The sequence below is a fragment of the Sorex araneus genome, chromosome 7 (assembly GCF_027595985.1).
Source record: "Sorex araneus isolate mSorAra2 chromosome 7, mSorAra2.pri, whole genome shotgun sequence".
Lineage (NCBI taxonomy): Eukaryota > Metazoa > Chordata > Mammalia > Eulipotyphla > Soricidae > Sorex > Sorex araneus.
In genome coordinates this window covers 59,316,163-59,336,258 of record NC_073308.1, presented here as the reverse complement: position 1 = coordinate 59,336,258, position 20,096 = coordinate 59,316,163, and the positions used below count along the sequence as shown (strand labels likewise).

Below are 20,096 nucleotides of genomic sequence, written 5' to 3'. Positions count from 1 at the left end.
GGGGTCACTCTGTCTTGTGACCCCAAGACAAGTTGTTGCCTTCCCAGTTTCTTCAGCTTTTTACTTGGTAGGGGGGAGTGGCGATGCCAGTCTTCTGGCGGCCACAAAGCCACTCTGAAATGATTGTTTTCGTGTCATATAAGCATGACTGCCTTCTCTCAGAGACTTGCCTTTCATGATTGGGTCTCATTCATAACTTTTTTCTTTTTTTCTTTCAAGGAGTCTACCATGGCCCAGGACTCTCCAAAAAATTCGGCAGCAGAAATCCCAGTGACTAGTAATGGAGAACTGGATGACTCTCACGAACATGGCTTTAATAGGGTAAGTATATGTTCCTGGCTTTCAGTACAGAGAACCGCAGTCGGCCCTTACATGCTGAGATGCAAGTAATCGGCAAAGTTTAATAAAGGGTGTTAGGTTGGCTGAAGTGCAAGGAACCCAGTGATACCTTTCAGTGATAATCTGGGTGATATGATTCGCACTAATTCTGCAGCTGCAGTGTTATTTATCATCAGAATTTCTGTAGTATAACAAGGCAAGATTGTGTCTGATAATTTGGACATTAAATTTTATAAAATTCCTTAATATTGTTTGCAATAAGAAAAAATATTACACTAGCCCATCCTGTTAAAGAATATACTCTGTCTGGTCTCTTGGACAGAGACCCTGTCTCTTGCCTTTGCTGTTGTTCTCTAGAGTGGCATCCTTGATGGTGAGAAAGAAACTTAGGGTGCTTTTAATTTTGATTTGCCTCTTCTTTGAAATTAAAATTAGGCTATTTTTATATTAAACAAAATGGGTTTACAGAGAGAAAACCTGGGTTCAGATTTCAGCTATGAAATTTCTAGCAGTATGCCTTTAAGTAGATATTTAAGATCTCTCTAATCTTCATTTTCTAAGCTATGTGATGAGACTCTTAAGTACTTCGACGGAGATATTAACATTAATGGGATTTTAAGAAGTATGCCTAATATTGTCCTGGAAGTGATAATGGTGGTTATTTCTGGAAATATTTATATTAAACAGTTCTTTGTGATGTTTGGTACATGTGTACAGTTTTAACTTTCAAATGCAGTTTTCAGATTTTTTGTCTTTTATTTGGGGGGTGTGGGCAGGCAGGGACCCCCCCATGGTTCTCAGAAGCTACTCCCAACTGTGCTTAGGGAATCGTGTGGTGGTGGGGACGTACCTGGGGGTACATATGCTAAACATACACCCCTCTTTGACCTCTCCCCCAGCCCAGTTTTCATATTCCTGATAAAGGAGTAGTCGAAGATACCTAAGTTATTTTACAGTGTTCATAGCACTGTTTGTAGATTTAAAAGTGAACTCCCGTAGTGGGACACTGTTTCCCTGGCCAGAGCTCAGCAGACTGAGACATACCCATCGTCCCATGGTTCCATAGCACTGCCAGGAGCGACTCCTGAGCACTGAATCAGGAGTCATCTTTGAGCACAGTCAGGTGGCATGGCCCAAAGCAAGCAAACAAAAAGCTCAGTATTTCCCAAGTGGGCCACACTCTGCTCTAGGGATGGAGTAGAATCGCCTAGGGCCCTGGAAGTAGATGCAGGGGCAATGGCTGGGGGCACTTTAAGCTCTTCCCCTTTAGGGTGATCGAAACTTTACCAGGGTACTCAGGGATTTATTTATTTTTTAAAAGAGGCAGTAGTAGACAAGGTATGTTTAAGAACCTGTTTTTAGTTTAACAAGAGGAGATGTTTCAGATATTTCAGATCAGGGTTTCTCGGTCTCAGCACTCTCAGTACTGGGGGCCAAGTCTTTGCCGTGGAGGGTCCGCAGCTTCTTCATCTATGCTGGTAGTGTCCTTCCGGTTGGATGAGTCAAAATCCCTCCAGATACTGGCTGGCTTTCATTTCACAGAATTTTATCTGTCAAGTCATCCGTATCTGTGTTTGTGGCATTATTTCACTATAATATAGTAGTATTAAACTTAATGTTTCCATGTTTTTATCTACCACAGTTTGTACATATGTGCTTCACTTGGTGCATACATATATATTGTTTACAGTCTGTGGTTATAATGAACAAAAGTGTCAGGATAATTCTTTTTCATTTTGTATTTGTCTGTTTTTAGTTTGGGGGCCACACCCAGCAATGCTTGGCCTTCACACAAACCCCTAATTCTGCTCAGGGGTGACCCCTGGTGATGACAAGGTCAGTTGCATGCAAGGCAAGTGCCTTAACACCTCAGGGATTTTTTTTTTTTTTGAGACACCATGATTTACAGTTATTCATGGTTGAGTTTCAAGCCTACAATGTTTCATCCTTACACGGACCGTTAGGTATTTATGATCACCATTTCCATTGATAAACAGAAGCTTGTCAAATAGTTTCCTTTTATTCATTGTTACCCTGCTACCTGATGAGAACAGCCCTGGCCAACAGGGCATGACACTTGAGGATCTGCTTCGTTCTGCATCATTTTACTTAGCATTGAAGTTCCCCAGAACCTGTTGACGACACTTATGCAAGGACTTCCTGCATGTCCACGGGTGGATTTGCCATGTACATTTAAATGTAAAGGTACATTTAAGTGTAAATGTATTGAGTAAAGTGTAAAGTGTAAAGGTACATTTAAGTGTAAATGTACCTTTACATTTGATTGGTCAGTACTGTCAACTGGTTTCCCTGAGTGTGGACCCAGTGGACAGTGATGCCGTCAGTACATGCGAGTTTCCGGTTGCTCTACTCCCTTCCTTGCTCTGGCATTGCCAACCCTTTTCAGCTTGATTGACGGGAGCCTGCCTCAGAGTCTCTCATTGTGGCTATCATTTATTTCATTAATTATGGATGATGTTGAGCATAGCTTCATAGTTTTATTGATTATTTGGATATTATAGCCTTAGCCCATTTTTCTTTGGGGAGTTTTCTCACACCTAGGTATGTACTTCATCTTGAGTAAATATTTGTGTGTGGTATTAAATAGGGATTTTGATCCATTTCCCTTATTCATTAAGTATCTATTTGATATTCTCTGTCACTGTCATCTCGTTGCTCATCGATTTTGCTTGAGCGGGCACCAGTAATGTCTCCATTGTGAGACTTGTTGTTACTGTTTTTGGCATATCGAATAGGCCACGGGTAGCTTGCCAGGCTCTGCCATGTAGGCAAGATACTCTCAGTAGCTTGCTGTGCTCCGAGAGGGGCAGAGGAAGCCAACCTGGGTCGGCCACATGCAAGGCAAACGCCCTACCCGCTGTGCTATCGCTCCAGCCCTTGCTGTTCCCTATTCATTGAAAATAGCACCCTCCAGCCCTTCACTGGAGGCTGGCATTCCTAATCTGGTGAGCATATATGTGTGGCTCTGTTACTAGAAAATTTTATTTTGGCCATTTTTGTGTATCTTTTTAATAATACTACAGCTTTAATTATGACAGCAGCTGAGAATGGAATGAATGTTACTGTCAGTGTTTGTACTGAGCAGTTAAAGGGTGGACTGGGGCAGTAGTACAGCAAGTAGGGTGCTTGCCCTGCACGAGCCAGCCCGGGTTCTATCCCCAGCTTTCCTTTTGGTCCCTCAAATTCCAACAAGAGTGAGCCCTGAACACCACTGAATATAGCCCCCAAACCAAAAACAGAATGCATACATATATAAAAACTAAAGATTTAAAGCTTTGATTCTTGTGTATTGCATAATCTCATGATTGTGCTCATTCCTGAGTCTTTAGTTAAGAACCTTTATTTGGGGGCTGGAGCGATAGCACAGCAGGTAGGGCATTTGCCTTGCACACGGCCAACCCAGGTTCAATTCCCAGCATCCCATATGGTCCCCGAGTACCGCCAGGAATAATTCTTGAGTGAGCCAGGAGTAACCCCTGTGCATCGCCGGGTGTGACTCAAAAAGAAAAAAAAAAAAGAACCTTTCTTTGACATTGAGAATCACAGAAAGTTTGAGGGTTTTCAGTATAGTGAAGTGAGTGAAATCGTAATAGCTGTATAAATCCATTCTTTCTGCACTCGTACTCCATAAACTTGCTGCTTTGTAGTCAGACTTGGTCTTGAGACTCCTCTGCACTATCAGTTCACTTTCTGCTGAGGGAAGGGCGGGAAGGGGAAAGGAGTTGTTATCTGGGATGTCATCCCCTTCTTGGCTGTGAGCTTTACCAAAGGACCAGACTTGAAGCAATAATGGGCTTCACCCACCACAGCCCCTTCTTGCCTAAAGAAATTCAGCATCATGAAGCTTGTTTTTCTTTGTACTTGCTCTTAAGAAATGTATGTTCCAATACTCTCTTAAATATTTAATATCAGAGTCGATGAGATAGTACAGTGGGTGGGTCACTTACCTAGCATGTGGCAGGCCTGGGTTCTGTCCCCAGCACCTTATATAGTTCCCCCAAGCCCCACCAGCAGTGATCCCTGAGTGATGCTAGGTGCGGCCCCCAAACAAAAATTTTAATGTTACTTAAAATGAAATTGCTATGTGCACTTTCATGATCGAAAAACATTATTTTAGGGGTCAGAGCGATAGTACAGTGGGTAGGGTGCTTGCCTTGCTTGGGACCTTCCTGGGTTCAACCTCAGGCATCCTGTTTGGTCACCTGAGCACCGCCAGGAGTAATTCCTGAGTGCTGAGCCAGGTTTACCCCTGAGCATCTCTGGGTGTGGCCAAAAAAACAAACAGAAAAAGAAAACAAGTGTCTTAAAAGTATGTTTTGACTGCTTTCAATAGATTATACTGTATGTTGGGCATAACTTCTGAAAACTGACACAAGTTCTTTTCCTGAAAGAAATACTCTTTTCTCGATCAAATGGCATTTACTATTAAATTTAAATTTATGTTCCTATTTTAAACAGAATTTATATAGGGAATGTCAATGTTGAAATGTGTTCTTAGATTAGCACTAAATAAAAGGTAGGAAGTATAACATTAGTGTTAAATAGAAACTATTAAGTGTTAAAATGTGTCCTTAGGAAAATAAATAAAATATGTCCTTGGTATTAGAGTATATTTATAGACCAGGAAAGAGATTGCATGTTTAAAACTAGATCTTAACATATAGAACTGGATCATGTAAAGCTGAATCAATAGTTTTTTGTGTTTTACCTCTCGTCTACCATTAGGTAGCTTATTTAGCTGTCATAACTTCACTGTCCAGTTAGTGTCGCTGTGACACAGGCAGTGAAGATGTAAATGGTTCTGCTCTTGTTTCAAGTCTTCCTCCAGACCTTCCATTTCTCATTTGATTTTGTTCAGTGGGTCCTCAGAGAGGCTCTGGTTAGAGAACTCATCATAGAAAGCCGCTATCCACAGGTTGACGTGTCTAAAATTTTCTAGGTTTGTTAGTCTCTGTTAAGATGAGCACAGCAGTTAGCGTAGGAGACGAGGAGAGACGATAATATCGAAGTTGTTTTCAACCAAAAATACTTGTTTCTAGATTTGAAGCTGTTAGTTTTTTAAAGATCAATGAAGCGTGATCGCTATGGAATATAAATTTCTCTGACTTGTAAGCTGTGTCTTATTTATGCTGTTAATATGTACCGGTGAAAAGATTGTATTAGAAATGTGTGGTTCGTGGTAGGAATCAAGGCAAAGTATTAGCTCTGCTTGGTCGAATCTTCTTGTGAGTTGATGACATTAGACAGATTTGGAGAGCTGAGCCCGGTAGGTGGAGCCGGTATGAAGGTCCTGATGAGATAAACTCCAAACTAGGGCGAACTCCTGCTTTCTCTGTCTATGGCCCTTTCTCAGGAAAAGTGCACATATATGCAAAATTATATACATACATGCAAAGTCTTCCAAATTTTGCATTTCATTTTAGGGAATTTAAGGATTTTCGGAACCTTTTCCATGGATCCCTCTAATCTCTGGGTCTTAAGTTACCCAGGTTTGCAAGTTCTGAGTTGAACAGAAAGATTTCAGGTCAGTAGGAGTACTTAGAAGATTCCTGAGTCTCATCATTTCACCACTGAGAAAGCAGACCCTTGGGGTGCTATGGAATTACCCTATTAATTAGCTACGCCAAAAGGCTAAGTGTCTTACTGTAAATTGAGTGAGGGCCAGAATGCTCCCATTCATTAGCTTATCTCCAGGGCCTGGCAACAGTGCGCATAATAGATAATCAGGGCTTTCACGAAACGTTTGTGAATGGATAAATGAATGGATGGGAGTACATGCATGGTAGAACTACCACTAAAAATGAGGTTTCTGGCCTTCTGTGGCCAGCAGGGAAGAGGCTCTTAGACTCGTTCTAGCTCTTGTACTTAGTTTCCCAACATGCCTCATCATCTTTTTTTTTTTTTCATTTTAATAGAAAAATCTGAAAAATGCCATTTTTTCTGTGATAACATTTGTGTCTATTCAGCCCTTCTTGTATTTTTCAGTGCTTTTGTTGAGCTAAGTAGTTTTCGTGTTCTGTACTTAGCAGTCTCCAGCAACCTAGAGAAGAACAGGATTTGGGGGCTATTTCCTCCCCTAACCCCCAAGTTGGCATTTATTTGCTTTTCTCAAGAAATCAAATCACCTTTAGAACAGAGACCGCATGCAGCAGTTCATGGTTTGTCTTAAAGATAATTTGCTGAATATTTTGTTTCATATGTTGGCTTTGTACTAATTGTGGTTCAAAAGTAGATTAACACACTGAATTATAACTTCTGAAATTACATTTAAAAAAAATTTTAAGCACTGTGATTTATAAAACCGTTAATGGTGGGGCTGGAGTGACAGGACAGTGGGCAGGGCGTTTGCCTTGCACACAGCCAACCCGGGTTCGATTCCCAGCATCCCATATGGTCCCCTGAGCACCGCCAGGAGTAATTCCTGAGTGCAAAGCCAGGAATAATCCCTGTGCATCGCCAGGTGTGATGCAAAAAGAAAAAAAAAAGAAAGCTAATGGTTGGATTTCCTGCATGACATATCCCAGCACCACCCCCCTCTGTGTCACCTCCCTCCATCAGTGTTTAGGCATCCACCTTCCAGCACTTTCGTCACCACCCCTCATCATCCACCAAGTCTCAGCATCCCCCATCACGGTCTCCAGCACTCTGTTAAGTATCCAAGATGTGAACAAGTTGTGGTTGAAAATGAGTGCCCCTGTCACTGGAAACAATTACTGCAAATTTTCTTTTGTATTCTTTGGGGACTTAGAGGGTCTTAGAATACGTGAAATTTTCACCAAAAGCATTATACTTTGCTTTAGCCAAATTAATTTTTTTTGGGGAAAAAAACTATTGAAAGATTCTAGCATTATCCTGGGGGTTTGAGTAGAAAATTAACTTCAGGATTATTTCATTTGACTGTGAGTTGTTAAGCATTACATTGCAAAGTCTTAAAATTTGGCTGGAATGTCAGCAACATAAAAATGCAAATGAAAGCGTCTATGTTGTTGGTTATAAATGGGCTTATTGTCTCTCAAATATATTCTGGAAACTATAGGAATGAGTGCTCTAGTAAGTATCTTAAAAGTTACTGAGCCACACATGGACTTACAGCAGACAGTTGAAACAATTTATAAGTGTTATGTAAGGGCACATTTAAAATTTTTGTGAGCCGTAGGGCCAAATTGTATCATTTAGAGAACATGTAGTTTCCCAAAAGCTCAGCAAGCGTCTGAAATCCTACTTCCTCCCGGCCCCGCCCCATGGCGTAGCCCTCTGAGTCTGCCTTGCTGGCTGCCGGACGGGGACTATGGTCCGTGGGTTCGGGGTCTGAATGGGCCCCTCTGTGCCGCTTTCACTCAGGCCCTGGGCACCAGTAACAGTTGAGGCACTGGCGGGCACGTTGCAGATTCTCCAGCTGTCCCTTATCCAGGACTTGGGGTTTCTTCTGGAAGCCCTTTCGTTTGCCCGCTCTTGGGTCACGCGGAGTAGCTGGGATGCCTTCATCCAGCGCCACGTAGAGTTGGAGGATCAAATGCAGGGCAGACCCGGAGGCTGCTGAGAAGTCGACCACCAGTGACAGTCGTCAGTCTCTGAAATCTGTCCCCAGCTCCCTCCTCCCCAAGACTGCCTCTGTCGCACCTGTGTCTGGGGCTCCCACTGTGTGGGCGTGCGCAGGGCAGAGGAGCCAGCGAGTCACGTTCTTCCAGATAGGCGCTGAGAATACAGTAGGCACAGTTGCACTGGACCTCCATGCCGTGTAGACGTCGTGTGGCTGCCCCTTTTTTAAAGCGTCCTATGTCGAGGGGTGTCTTTGGACGCTGTCAGAACGTAGAGCAAGGCAGCGCCCAAGGAAGCCATTCTAAAAGTAGGTGCTCTTAGTGATTGGCTTCATAAAGTCTCAAAAAAAAAAACCACCTTGTAGTTTGCCAGTATTTTATTTTATAACTTGTCTTCCAGCAAAGGAAGATGGTCTGGTTTTTGTTTGGGGGTTGGATTTTTTTTTTTATTTTGGGCCACATCCAGCAGTGCTTAAGGCTTCCTCCTGGTTCTGTCCTCAGGGATCACTCCTGGCAGGGCCCAGGGGGACCATAGGAGGTGCTGGGAATCAGACTGGGTCAGCACCTGCACGGCAAGTACCTTACCCACTGCACAATATATTCACTCCGTTCGTTGATGGTCTGGTTTCAATTTGTGAATACAAAGGCTCACCAGTAGTGCTTAAAGTAGAAATCATTGATGTAGGTATTTTAAAAATAACCTGGACAAGTATTCAAGGAAATGAATAGATGCAGAAATTGGCCTTTAAAGTAGGAAATAAATCTAGACGATTGTTTTCTTTTTAATTGTAAGTGCTCTTCAAAACAGTATACCAATGAAAGGACAAAAGGAGATATTGACATAGGAAATACATTAGATGGAATTGTCAGGGCCCTCATTTATTCCAGTAGGGAATTGCAAGTTGAGAAGCTGTGTGTTGGGTTTAAACTAGCCAATTAGGAAAGTTATTTTTAAAATGTTTCTTTTTGACTATATCGTTTCGAACCTGTAGTAGCTAAAATGAAGTCTAGTGACTAATGTCTTGCTTATGGCTTTTGCAGGTATTGTGCCTTACAGCTGATTCTGTTTCTTGAAGCTTATTCCTAACCTTATTGCTAGTTGCTTACTCATGGCTACATTATTATGTCATAGTTTGCTCTGTAAAACAGTAGCAACACAAAGTATTATTGTCAAGATTAAATGGAATAATATGCAGGCAGTTCTTGCTTGGTGTAGATCCAAATATGCCTTGATTTCAGTTGCCACTGCTTAAGTAAATAACACCAGCTCCCAATACCAGCTCAAGTTTCCGTTACCATGGTGTCTTAACTCTAATTGCATGAAGTATAAACTTGGCTGCTGACACTAAAGTCCAGAAGTCACCATGCAAATGACAGGTGTTAACAGGATGTTGATAAATTGTGGTCTTATATCAAAACCTCTTGGTGATTGTCACTGTGTGTCTGTTCCTCAGTTCACATGTAAACAGCAAAGTATAGCATGTTGCCTTCTTATCTCCGATCTTAAAGCCACATGACTTTTTCCAAAGGTGGAGAATCAGAAGGGAGTGGGTGAACAAAGATAGAAGTACCGTCGAGAATAAAAAATGACAAAACCAGCGGAAGTGAAATTCGAGGCAGATTTCAGTGGACTTGTGGAAGGAACAGCTGACCCTACGGGGGGATGTTGACAGTGGCTTAGTGTGACAGGCTTCAGATCTGTAGGCGGAAGAACTTAGTGGAGGTTGACTTAGCAACATAAACAAGGAAAGAGGTTGACAAGAATTTTGAAAGAGGGTTTCTTGTTGTTGTTGTTGTTGTTGTTTTGGTTTGGTTCTGGGGGCTACACCTGGCTATTCTTGGAACACTCCTGGTTCTGTGCTCAGGGCTCACTCCTAATGGCTCCTGGGGACCACGTGTGGTGCTGGAGATGGAACCCGGCTTGGCTGCATGCAAGACAGGGGCCGTGTCTTCAGGCCCGTGGGTGGGTGGGTGGGTGGGTGGGTGGATGTGTGTGTGTGTGTGTGTGTGTATGGGTGTGTGTGTGTATATGTGTGTGTGTGTGTGTGTTGCTAGGAATCGAACCCGGCTTGGCTGCATGCAAGACAGGGGCCGTGTCTTCAGGCCCGTAGGTGTGTGTGTGTGTGTGTGTGTGTGTGTGTGTGTATGGGTGTGTGTGTGTATATGTGTGTGTGTGTTGCTAGGAATCAAACCCTGAACTTCACACATCAAGACAAGTGCTCTCCCATTGAACCAGATCCCAGCCATGACCGTGTGTGTGTGTGTGTGTGTGTGTGTGTGTGTATGGGTGTGTGTGTGTGTATATGTGTGTGTGTGTGTGTTGCTAGGAATCAAACCCTGAACTTCACACATCAAGACAAGTGCTCTCCCATTGAACCAGATCCCAGCCATGACCGTGTGTGTGTGTGTGTTTGTGTGTGTGTGTGTGTGTGTGTGTTGCTAGGAATCAAACCCTGAACTACACACATCAAGACAGGTGCTCTCCCATTGAACCAGATCCCAGCCATGACCCAGAATTTAAAAAGTCCCAGACAGGACAGTCCGTGTTTCTCATAAGTTGTTTTGCATTTTCAGTTCTTTGGAAATTTTCCGATCTTGCCCCGTCATCACACAGCTGCATCTGAGTGCTCGCACACCTGCTACGGGCCGTGTGCGAGCCTTCCCCGTGCTGGGCCTGCAGCGGGTGGCAGTCGCCCTGGGAGCTCCGCCGCTGCCTGCATAGGCTGAGGAGGTGCCACAGTAACCGAGTGCCTGAGCTCGTAATTCAGCACCTGTGCCAGGTGCTGCCCGTACGATTTCCCCTGACTTTCCCAGTACTCTGAGCTACATCAAGAGTCTTTTTATAGAAGCGGAGCAAATACGGGCCAACGAAGTGTGCAGTACTGCCAGGACCGCCGGGCCGCTGCCCGGGAAGGCTCGTGTCCGAGGAGCCCGCCAGATCACCTTTCCGGGCCTCTCGAGTTCCCAGCGACGGTTGGAATTCGAGGAGGCTATCACAGATGTTGGAAAGTGATTAAGAACCTTTCTGTGGATAAATGTCTTCATAGTTTGGCATAGAAAATTCAAAAGTTGATTTTTATGGGGAACCTAGTTAAAGAGAGTAACGAAAGCAAGAATATGGGGCTGGGGATATAACTCAGTTGGGTTCAATTTCTGGCGGGGACACGACTGATCTTTGCAATTTACTTGTATTTGTTTTTATGCTGTTGTTTTATGTATTTTAGTTCCCATAATAGTTAGCAATAAGGTCATTAGAATATTTTTTTTTAAATGTTTGCTGTTGCTTTGTTAGCTTTGCTTGGGTAACAAGTTATTAGAAGTGGTGTGTGTGTTTGTGTGTTTATGTGTGCATGTATGTAACAACAAGGCACCCCTGCCAAAACCAGTCTGAATTAGTTTTCCTTTTTTGGAGTAGACCTCATCTCCATTGGATTAGCTAACAAAGATTTTAATCTTGCTAACAAAAAACTCTGTATATGGAGCGTCCGTTGGTTTTACTATTACTTCTTAAACTCGTTTTTGTTAAGTATTACACATCAAAGAATGTTGGCACAATATGCAGATGACATAAATAATAGAAATAAAAAGTATGGAGGTTGGGGAAAGGAAGAAGTCAGAGTGATAGGATCTTTTACATGTAGAAAATCCTAAGAAACCCAGAGCAAAACTTTCAGAACTCGTAAATTTAGCACAGTTGCAGAATACAAGAATATGGAAAGCATATTCTATTTATTAAGCATGATTAATCCAAAACTAAAAAAGGAAATAATCCAATTAGCAGTAGCATAAAAAGAAAACAATAAAATACTTAGGAATATGCCGAGTGGGGACGCATGGAAGGCCATGATCTCATGCCTGTATTCACGGGATTGTTTGCTGAGCTGTCACGGCCTCCCAAATTGCCTGATTCAACATGGTCTTAGTCAGAGTCCAGGTGGCTTTTTTTTATGCACTGGACAATCTTAGCTTATGCAGCGAGGGAGCTAGAATAGGCGATGGAATTTTGTCAGCCCGACTGAGCCTTCGTGTGAGCACTGCGGTGACCCCTGGCAAGTCTGACAGCCAGAATAGGGCTGGTTGTCACCACCCAAGCGGAGGGTGAGCGCCACAGCCACCCCTGCCATCCCAGGAGCAGCCCCAGAGAGGAGGGGCACAGGAGCCAGACTGTCCGTAGTGGGTAACAGCCAGAGATGCGAGCCGAGGCGCCTCTGCTGTGGCTGCGTGTGAGTGGCCAACACGCACACGGGAAGGCGCTCGACAGCGTGAAGCATTGGGCCGGGCCAGCAGCAGTCTACTGAGAAGACACATGCAGGACGCCGACTCGAGCAAGCGCTGGCAAGGATAAGGAGAAATGGGAGCCCCGCACATTGCTTCTGAGAGTACCAACTGACCCAGCCCCTCCGGGAGACAGCCTGACAGTCGCCCGGAAGGTTAAACACGGATGCAGCCAAAAGGCCCCATTGCCAAATGACCTAGACAAGGAGGCACGCACAGCCGCTCGTGGCAACACGCTGGGAATAGTGAGAGAGTGGAAACAGCCCACATATCCCGCCGAGGAATGGATCAGCAAATCGAGGAGTGTCCATGCAGTGGCTTATAATTCAGCCGTGGGAAGAATCAAGCTACAACGTGAATGAGTCCTCAATGGAATATGCTTCAAGAACATGCTCTGTCATCCCTCTACATGGCTGACTGTTAGAGTAAGAAATCAGTCCTTAAAAACCAGGGAGCAAGCAGTGGTCACGGGCTGGGGCGGTGGGCTGGGGCAAGGCAGGAAAACCAGTGAGTGTGGAGAGTTCTGTGCGGTTGCAGTTTTGTTTCGTTTTGTTTGAGGGCCGCGCCTGGTGATGCTGAGATTGCTCCTGGCTCTACAGTGCTGGGGGGCTTGGGGGGTGGTACATTTTGAGTCATTCCCCCCCCCACACACACACAGAACTCTTTCCCCTTTGCTTTGTTCTGAATTCTGCCACCTTTGACCTAGTGATCATCAGGGATACTCCCAAGCAGCGCCCTTTGCCTGTCTCTTTCTGTCTTTCTTCCGCCTTTAAATAACCACCTGATTTATTACTTCTTTGCAGCACTTTCCACCTGCCATACATAGCTTGTTTATTATCTGTCTCCTCCTCTCCTCCAGGTGAGTCCAGCAGGGCCAGAGGCTTGTGTTTCCCTCATGCGGTGTCTCCAGAGCAGCAGCTGTCCGCTGTTGCAGTCGCCCTTGTTTTGCTTTTGTTTCTGTTTTCGTTTGGGGGCCACACCCAGTGGCGGTCAGGGATCACGCCTGGTGGGGCTTTGGGATGGCGAGGATTGAACTCGGGTCAGACACGTGCAAGGCAAATGCCTGCCCGCTATCCTGTCGCTCTGGCCTCCCATTGCTGCTTGTGTCAGTTCCCTGAATAACTAAAGCCCCTTGTGCTCCAGAGCGGAGGCTCTTTCTTCTTTCCTACTTGGGGCTCATGGATTAGCTCGCTAGGGCTCGACTCCTCTGATCCTTACAGTCTTTACTTGGGCACCTACTTCAATTGGTGTGTTGTTTGTGTATCTTGTTGCCTTGCTCAGCAAGTCTTGATGGAGGGGGAGGGGAGGCAGGAGAATTAGTACAGTGGGTAGGGTACTTTGCCTTGCACGCAACTGACCCAGGTTTGAGTCCCAGCATCCCATATGGTTCCCCAAGTACTTCCAGGAGTAATTCCTGAGGGCAGAGCCAGGAGTAACCCCTGAGCCTTGCCAGGTGTGGCCCCCAAACAAAATACTAACATTTAGAAAGAGTAGACAGACCAATTTTTACCAAAGCAAGGGGGTGATAGCAGTGGGATGGTAAGAATTGGTTTGTTCCTCGATGTATGTCGAGGATGGAACTGATAGAATCTGCTGGTGAGTTTGGATGTAGGTCCAAGAGAAGAAGAGGAGAGTCAAGGGAATGTCCTAAGATTTTGCTTGTGGAGCGGTCATTGCTGGGTCAGAGCGTCTCGCAGCGACCCTGTTGCTTTATGTTGTCAGAGGGGCACACTGAGTTTGAGGTGCCCATCTGAATGGCAAGGAGAACACAGAGTTGGACACAGAGTTAGAAAGGGACATCCAGGGAAGACACCCAGGTTTGGGCAATGGGTAGATGTGTTTTAAAGGCAGATGCCTCAGTAGGATTGCCCAGGGAAAGATGGAGAAGAAAAAGTTCTCTGACGGGAGTCCTGGGCACCCAGAAATTGGTGACTGAGGAGATGGGGGGATCAGCAAAGGAGACAAAATAGTTGATGGCAGATCCTGCAGCTGGGGGTAAGCGTTGTCACCAGAAGGCAGTAGTCACAGCAGAGCTAGCTCAAGATGAGGATGGTTTGATCTCTGTCAGAATTCAGGCCCCATGTACAGATGAAGTGGCGGCCTATGTAAAATTCATGAGCTGCTCAAGGAATGGCCTTGTCAACTCTGGTCCATTATGAAACTGTTAAGTTTTGACTTTGCAAAGTGGAAACAAAAAATGTTACTAAGCTAATTTGTAGCTATAGGTTGACAGTGTCTAATGTAAACCCGAAGCACAGGAAATTACCGGTACCGAACCCGGTTGAAGTTAGAGAATCCCTGCTTGCCTAACTCCTTCTGAAGTCAGAGTGAAAGTAATATTGCGAGTGACTTGTTTGCCTTCTTCGCCATGCCCATCGTGACCGTCTTAGCTGTCATTTCTTTTCGAAATAGTACATGTGCCTGTTAAGTCATCTGGGTTCTCTTCTGTTTTTCCCCTTCCCCGTGCTTGCTAGTGTTGAGGCCACACACAGGGATGGCGATGCCTGCACTCCTGGCTGCGGTGCTCTCTGGGGGAGCACGCTCTGGTTGTGCTACCCGCACACTTGCCTGCTGTATGTGCTCTGAGCATCACAAACAGTGGTACCACTGGGATTGGGGTCGGCATGTAGTGGACGTGGCTGGGATCTAACGCCCACATACTCTTGCCTGCAGGGTGAGTGCTCTGCCACCGAGCAGCCCCAGGCTCCTGAATTCTGTTCTTTACGAGGATTTTTCCTGATGTAACAGGATTTATTTTAAATTTAAAAATTTAAATTTATTTTAAATTTTAAAATAGAATTTTAAAGGACCAGAGAGATGTGGTCAACTTCAGTTCAAATCCCTGGTACCACATACGGTCTCCTGAGCAGTCCAGGATGTGACCCCCAAAGCCCCCCTTTCCCAAAAAAAGAAGAGGATAGGATTTTAATGTTTGCCACTTTCCTTGCTTCTAGATGAATGTCTAGAAATAAGCATATTTTTGTTTAGCATTCAGTGTTAAATCTTACTGAGTTTGCTGCTGATAAAGCTTCACTATATAGTGCCCTAATAGCATAAGAGGAAAACTGCATATGAGAAAAAGAATGATTTCAGGATTGATGGAAAGAATACAGCTAGAGTGGACTCTCATGGGATGTGAGATATTTCACAAAGTTTCTCTTTTTTATTCAAATGTTGCTAAGGATATGAAGCGTTCATTGCCAGCTGGACTTGGTCTCTCAGAAACCCAGATGACAACTCATGGCTTTGACAGTACCAAAGAGGGGGTTGTTGAAGCAGGAGCATCGCAAGGTAAGTGCTCTCGTATTCGTAGATGGCTGGTGTGGAGGATGGGGGGCAGGGGGACCCCAAGCTGCCTTCAGTAAGACATAAGAGTTGAATCCTTAGTCCAAGTCAAGAACAGAATCCTTTCTCTTTCCGTGGAAATAATTTAGAGATCGTTTCAGTAGTTTTCCTGTAAATAGCTCAATGTGCTGCGCAAGCTCATGGATTATTATTTAAAAATTGGTTTTGAAGGGGGCCAAGAGATAGTGCAGTGGGTATGGTGCTTATCTTGCACTCGACAGACCCGGATTTGATCTCTGGCATCCCATGTGGTCTTTGGAGTCTGCCAGGAGTGACCCCTGAGTGCAGAGCCAGGAAGAAGCCCTGAGCACGACCAGGAGTGGCCAAAATTCCACCCCCCACGGCCCCCCACAGAAGAATTAGTTTTCAGTCCTGAAATAAAAACTTTAAAATATGATCAGAAATCCAGACTTTAAATTAATTTTCCATCATAACCACAAAATTTTATAACCATCAGTTAATGTTGATCTGGATCTGTATGAATGGGTTTAGGAAAATAAAGCCTTTATTTACTTTTCACTCCGGAACATGCTGGACAAGTAAGAGAGCCTAGCCGTGGGACCATCCTCAGACCGAATCGTTTGCTCAGCAGACCTGGGGCTCCGTGGAGAGTCGGTCACGCCAGGCGGGTTTCTTACACCAGAGCAAACCTGCAGAGTCGGCGAAGCGAAGATGCCCGAGGCCAGGCCTGGGGGACAGTGGGCCCAAGCACGCAGGACTCTCCTCTCCCCGGCGTGCTCACCAAGGGCTGGGCTGATTCCCACGCAGTGGGTGGGTGGGCACGGCGCCCGGGAACTCAGCACCCAAGTTCTTAGTGGACACCATGCGTGGGGGCCCTCCTCGCAGCCACCCCGACTCCCCACTCCCCGAAGGAAGCAGGTGCTCTGCATGACCACAGGGGTCTGGATGGTGGAAGCTCCATCTTCTGCCTTACCCCTTCTGGGAGTGGGAGAGTCTCTTCCCAGTTCACGTTTCCAGACAGCAACCAAGTGCCAGCTTTGTAAATGGGTCTTAAGAATAAGCACTAGGGCCTGAGAGAGCACAGTGGGTTAGGCTCTTGCCTTGCATGTGGCGAACCTAGGTTTGATCCTCAGCACCACAGAGAGTCCCCCAGCGCTGCCAGGAGTGATCCCTGAGCACAGAGCCAGGAGTATGTCCTGAGCACAGCTGGTTGTGGCCCAAGAACAAACAAACAAGAAGAATAAGCAGTTATGAGGCTGGAGCAACAGTACAGCGGGTAGGGTGTTTGCCTTGCACGCGGCTGACCCGGGTTTGATCCCCAGCATCCCATATGGTCCTCTGAGGAGTGATTCCTGAGTGCAGAGCCAGGAGTAACCCCAGTGCATCGCCAGGTGTGACTCAAAAAGCAAAAAAAAAATAATCAATTAGTCTTTCTGTGTTAACTTTCCTGTACATATGTTTAATACAAGGGAAAGTTACCTCCTTTTTTAATGCTCTTATCTGTAAATGTTTTAGCATCATGTAAATATGTGAAGGATATAATAAATGGATTGTTTTTTGACAGGTGTCGTTAAAAGCATAAATATAGTTTATGTTCAGTATAGTATATTAATTTTACTACTTTTTATTATGGGCTGGAGTGATAGCACAGTGAGTAGGGTGTTTGCCTTGCACACAGCTGACCTGGGTTCAATTCCTCCATCCCTCTCGGAGAGTCTGGCAAGCTACCGAGAGTATTTCGCCCGCGTGGCAGAGCCTGGCAAGCTACCTGTGGCGTATTTGATATGCCAAAAACAGTAACAATATGTCTCACAATGGAGACGTTACTGGTGCCCACTTGAGCAAATCGATGAACAACGGGACGACTGTATAATTCTCAAAGTAAAAACCTGTCTTTTCAATCCTTAGCCCATTTTTGTAGTTATGTAAAAGTATTCTATATTTTTAATGCACTAGTGACCACTGTTTTATTCAAGAACAATTTCTATTTGGAAGTCTAGCCTTTCCTAAGTGGTTCCTAAAAATTAGTGCTTAGGAAATTAATTTAATTTAATTTATTTACATTAAAATTATTGTATTTTCAGTGAAATTACTAAGTAATATTTTTGGTTTGGGGGAGGACCACACCAGGCAGTACTCAGTGACTATTCGTGGCTCTGTGCTCAGGAGTCATTCCTGGCACTGCTCAGGTGACAGTATGGGATGCTGGGAATCGAACAGTGGTCAGCAGATGCAAGGAAGGGCCTTAACCCTGTACTGTATTGCCCACCTTCAGTGACTTATCAAGCTGACGTTTGGTTTAATCTATGTTTCTTTACCTGGACTAGTATACAATAACTGGACATTGTAAATGCCGTGCCTGAGAACCCCTGCATATTTCACAAGTGTTTCCAAACACATCGTAATTTTTCCAATTGGAATAAAAATTATGTCTCATTATAATGGCAGTAATTGACATCTCTGAGCTATTTGTTTTTTTAATTGCCTGACATTAGTATATAGCAACATATGTCAGGGGTATGGCTTTGTATTCAGCATCTCTAGACAAAACATTGTCATCACCATTGAAAGTCTGGCTTCGTCCATTACCATCTAGTTGGCCCCTTTGCCCATTTTACCCAGCCCCCTTCATGGTGTGCTTAACCAGAGTTCCCCTGTGACTTCTAAAACCATTTTCATATGAACTGCTTTGTTGATCTGTATATTAAAAAGAGCATCACTTTGACATACCTGATTTGATAAGCATTAATTAAGACACGGGAAGTTGGGAAGAATAAAAAACAGCAGCCTGGTTAAAACTTAGGAAAAAGACCTTGTGAGGATATAGTAAAGGAGTTAGGGCTGCATTAGCTCTCTGGAGAAATGATTGAAATATAACTCAGTGGCTTTATTGGTTGATACTTATCACAATAGGAGTGTTTACCATTTACTTTGCAACTCTAGAACAAACTTAGACGATATTAATCTTAAATTCAGCCTACCAACAAGAGGTATTGCAGCTGCCTAGCTGATAAATTGCAGAGTCAGTGACATTGGAAAAAGGAATAATACAAAGCTCTTAAGAGGGCAGTGGACTTGGTATCTGAGTTTTATTTCAACAGAATTTGGATCATTAAATAGTCAAATTTCCAGATTTCTGTTGTAGAGATGAAACCCAGCTAATCCCTCTAATCTAATCAATTCACAGAGTCCTGAATTTTGTTTTGTTCTGTTTTGGGGCCACACCTCTCGTTGCTCAGCACTTACTTCTGTCCCTGCACTCAGAGATTACTCCTGGCAGACGTCAGGAGACCAGATGGGATGCCAAGGATTGAATATAGGTCAGGTGCAAAGCAAGTGCCCTACCTGCTGTGCTGTCATTCCAGCTCTGGTCCTAAATTTCTTAAGAATTATTTTGTTGGGTATCAGTAAGTGACTTTAATAACTAATGTAGCTTAAATTAGCAGTTTAAAGGGTTGCACTATTAAAGATATAGATCAGTAAAAATTAACCTTGAAAGTAAAGCCAAAAAGCTGTGTTTCTTAGTTTACTTTGCACCACTTTATTTATCATTTGTGTTTCCTTTGTGTTATATATATATATATATATGTATGTATATATATATATATTATACACATCTCATGTTATGCCGTGGGATTTCTCATGCAGGATTAATGGAGTGTAATAACTAGAATAACAAAGCTTATTGCCTGAGGTCTTTAAGAAATGGTCCTACAGTTGTTGCCATTTAATACTTACAGTAGAAATATGCATGCCTCAAATAATGGAGATACAGTCTTAGTTTAAAATGGTGGCCAGTTAACATGCCTTCCAGTTCAACAAGAACCTTACAGATTGATATTTTATGTATTGAATTTTTAATAGTGCATTTATATTTTGAATTCAGATTATGAGCCTCTGGAAAAAAGGTTTAACCTTTCCTGGGCCTCAGGTATCTTATAATTTGTCTAATAGATTGATTTCCATCATCTCTTGCAATTTGAAATGTTCATGGGGCTGCAGCAATAGCACAGCGGGTACGGCATTTGCCTGGCACGCGGCCGACCTGGGTTCAATTCCCAGCATCCCATATGGTCCCCTGAGCACTGCCAGGAGTGATTCCTTAATGCAGAGCCAGGAGTAACCCCTGAGCATCGCCGGGTGTGACCCAAAAAGCAAAAAATAAATAAATAAAATGTTACAAAGCAGCCAAGTATGTTGCTTTGAAAGGTAGTATACTCTGACTCTGTTGTAGGTTTGTGTTTTAAAGTAAGATCCAATCCAAATATAGGTTTTTATATTTGTTGAAATTGGTGATCACTTCTTCTTTGGAATTTAGTATGTCTGAGATATGAACAATTCTTAATGATAAAGAAAATTGATACTGATTTTTTCCCTTTTAGAAAATTTTAATTATAAAATTTAAATACTAGATGTTTTCTAGAGAAGTAGGGAAGAGCGAAACGGAGAAAAGATGTCTACTAACAGTGCAGGCAGTAAACCTACAGGCGTTAGAATCATCTGTTAAATGTGAAAGAACTTTCCTACTTTCAAAACTTATTTTTCCCCTAAAGTTGTGGAGACTTCAGGCTTTGCAGTAAATAAAGCAAGTAGGATATGCGTTTCCTCTGGGGATCA

At 43.9% G+C, this 20,096-nt stretch overlaps 1 protein-coding gene across 5 annotated transcripts in view; it reads left to right on the top strand.

Moving 5' to 3' along the window:
- ARFIP1 (ADP ribosylation factor interacting protein 1) overlaps nt 1-20,096 on the top strand; it is an 85,921-nt gene that overhangs the window by 16,073 nt on the left and 49,752 nt on the right. For all 5 annotated transcript variants that reach the window (XM_004606175.2, XM_055144795.1, XM_055144794.1 and 2 more), the window contains 2 exons: nt 220-321; nt 15,356-15,464. In XM_004606175.2, coding sequence (XP_004606232.1) covers nt 229-321; nt 15,356-15,464 — 202 coding nt within the window. In that variant the 5' untranslated portion in view covers nt 220-228. The remainder of the gene's footprint in view (nt 1-219; nt 322-15,355; nt 15,465-20,096) is intronic.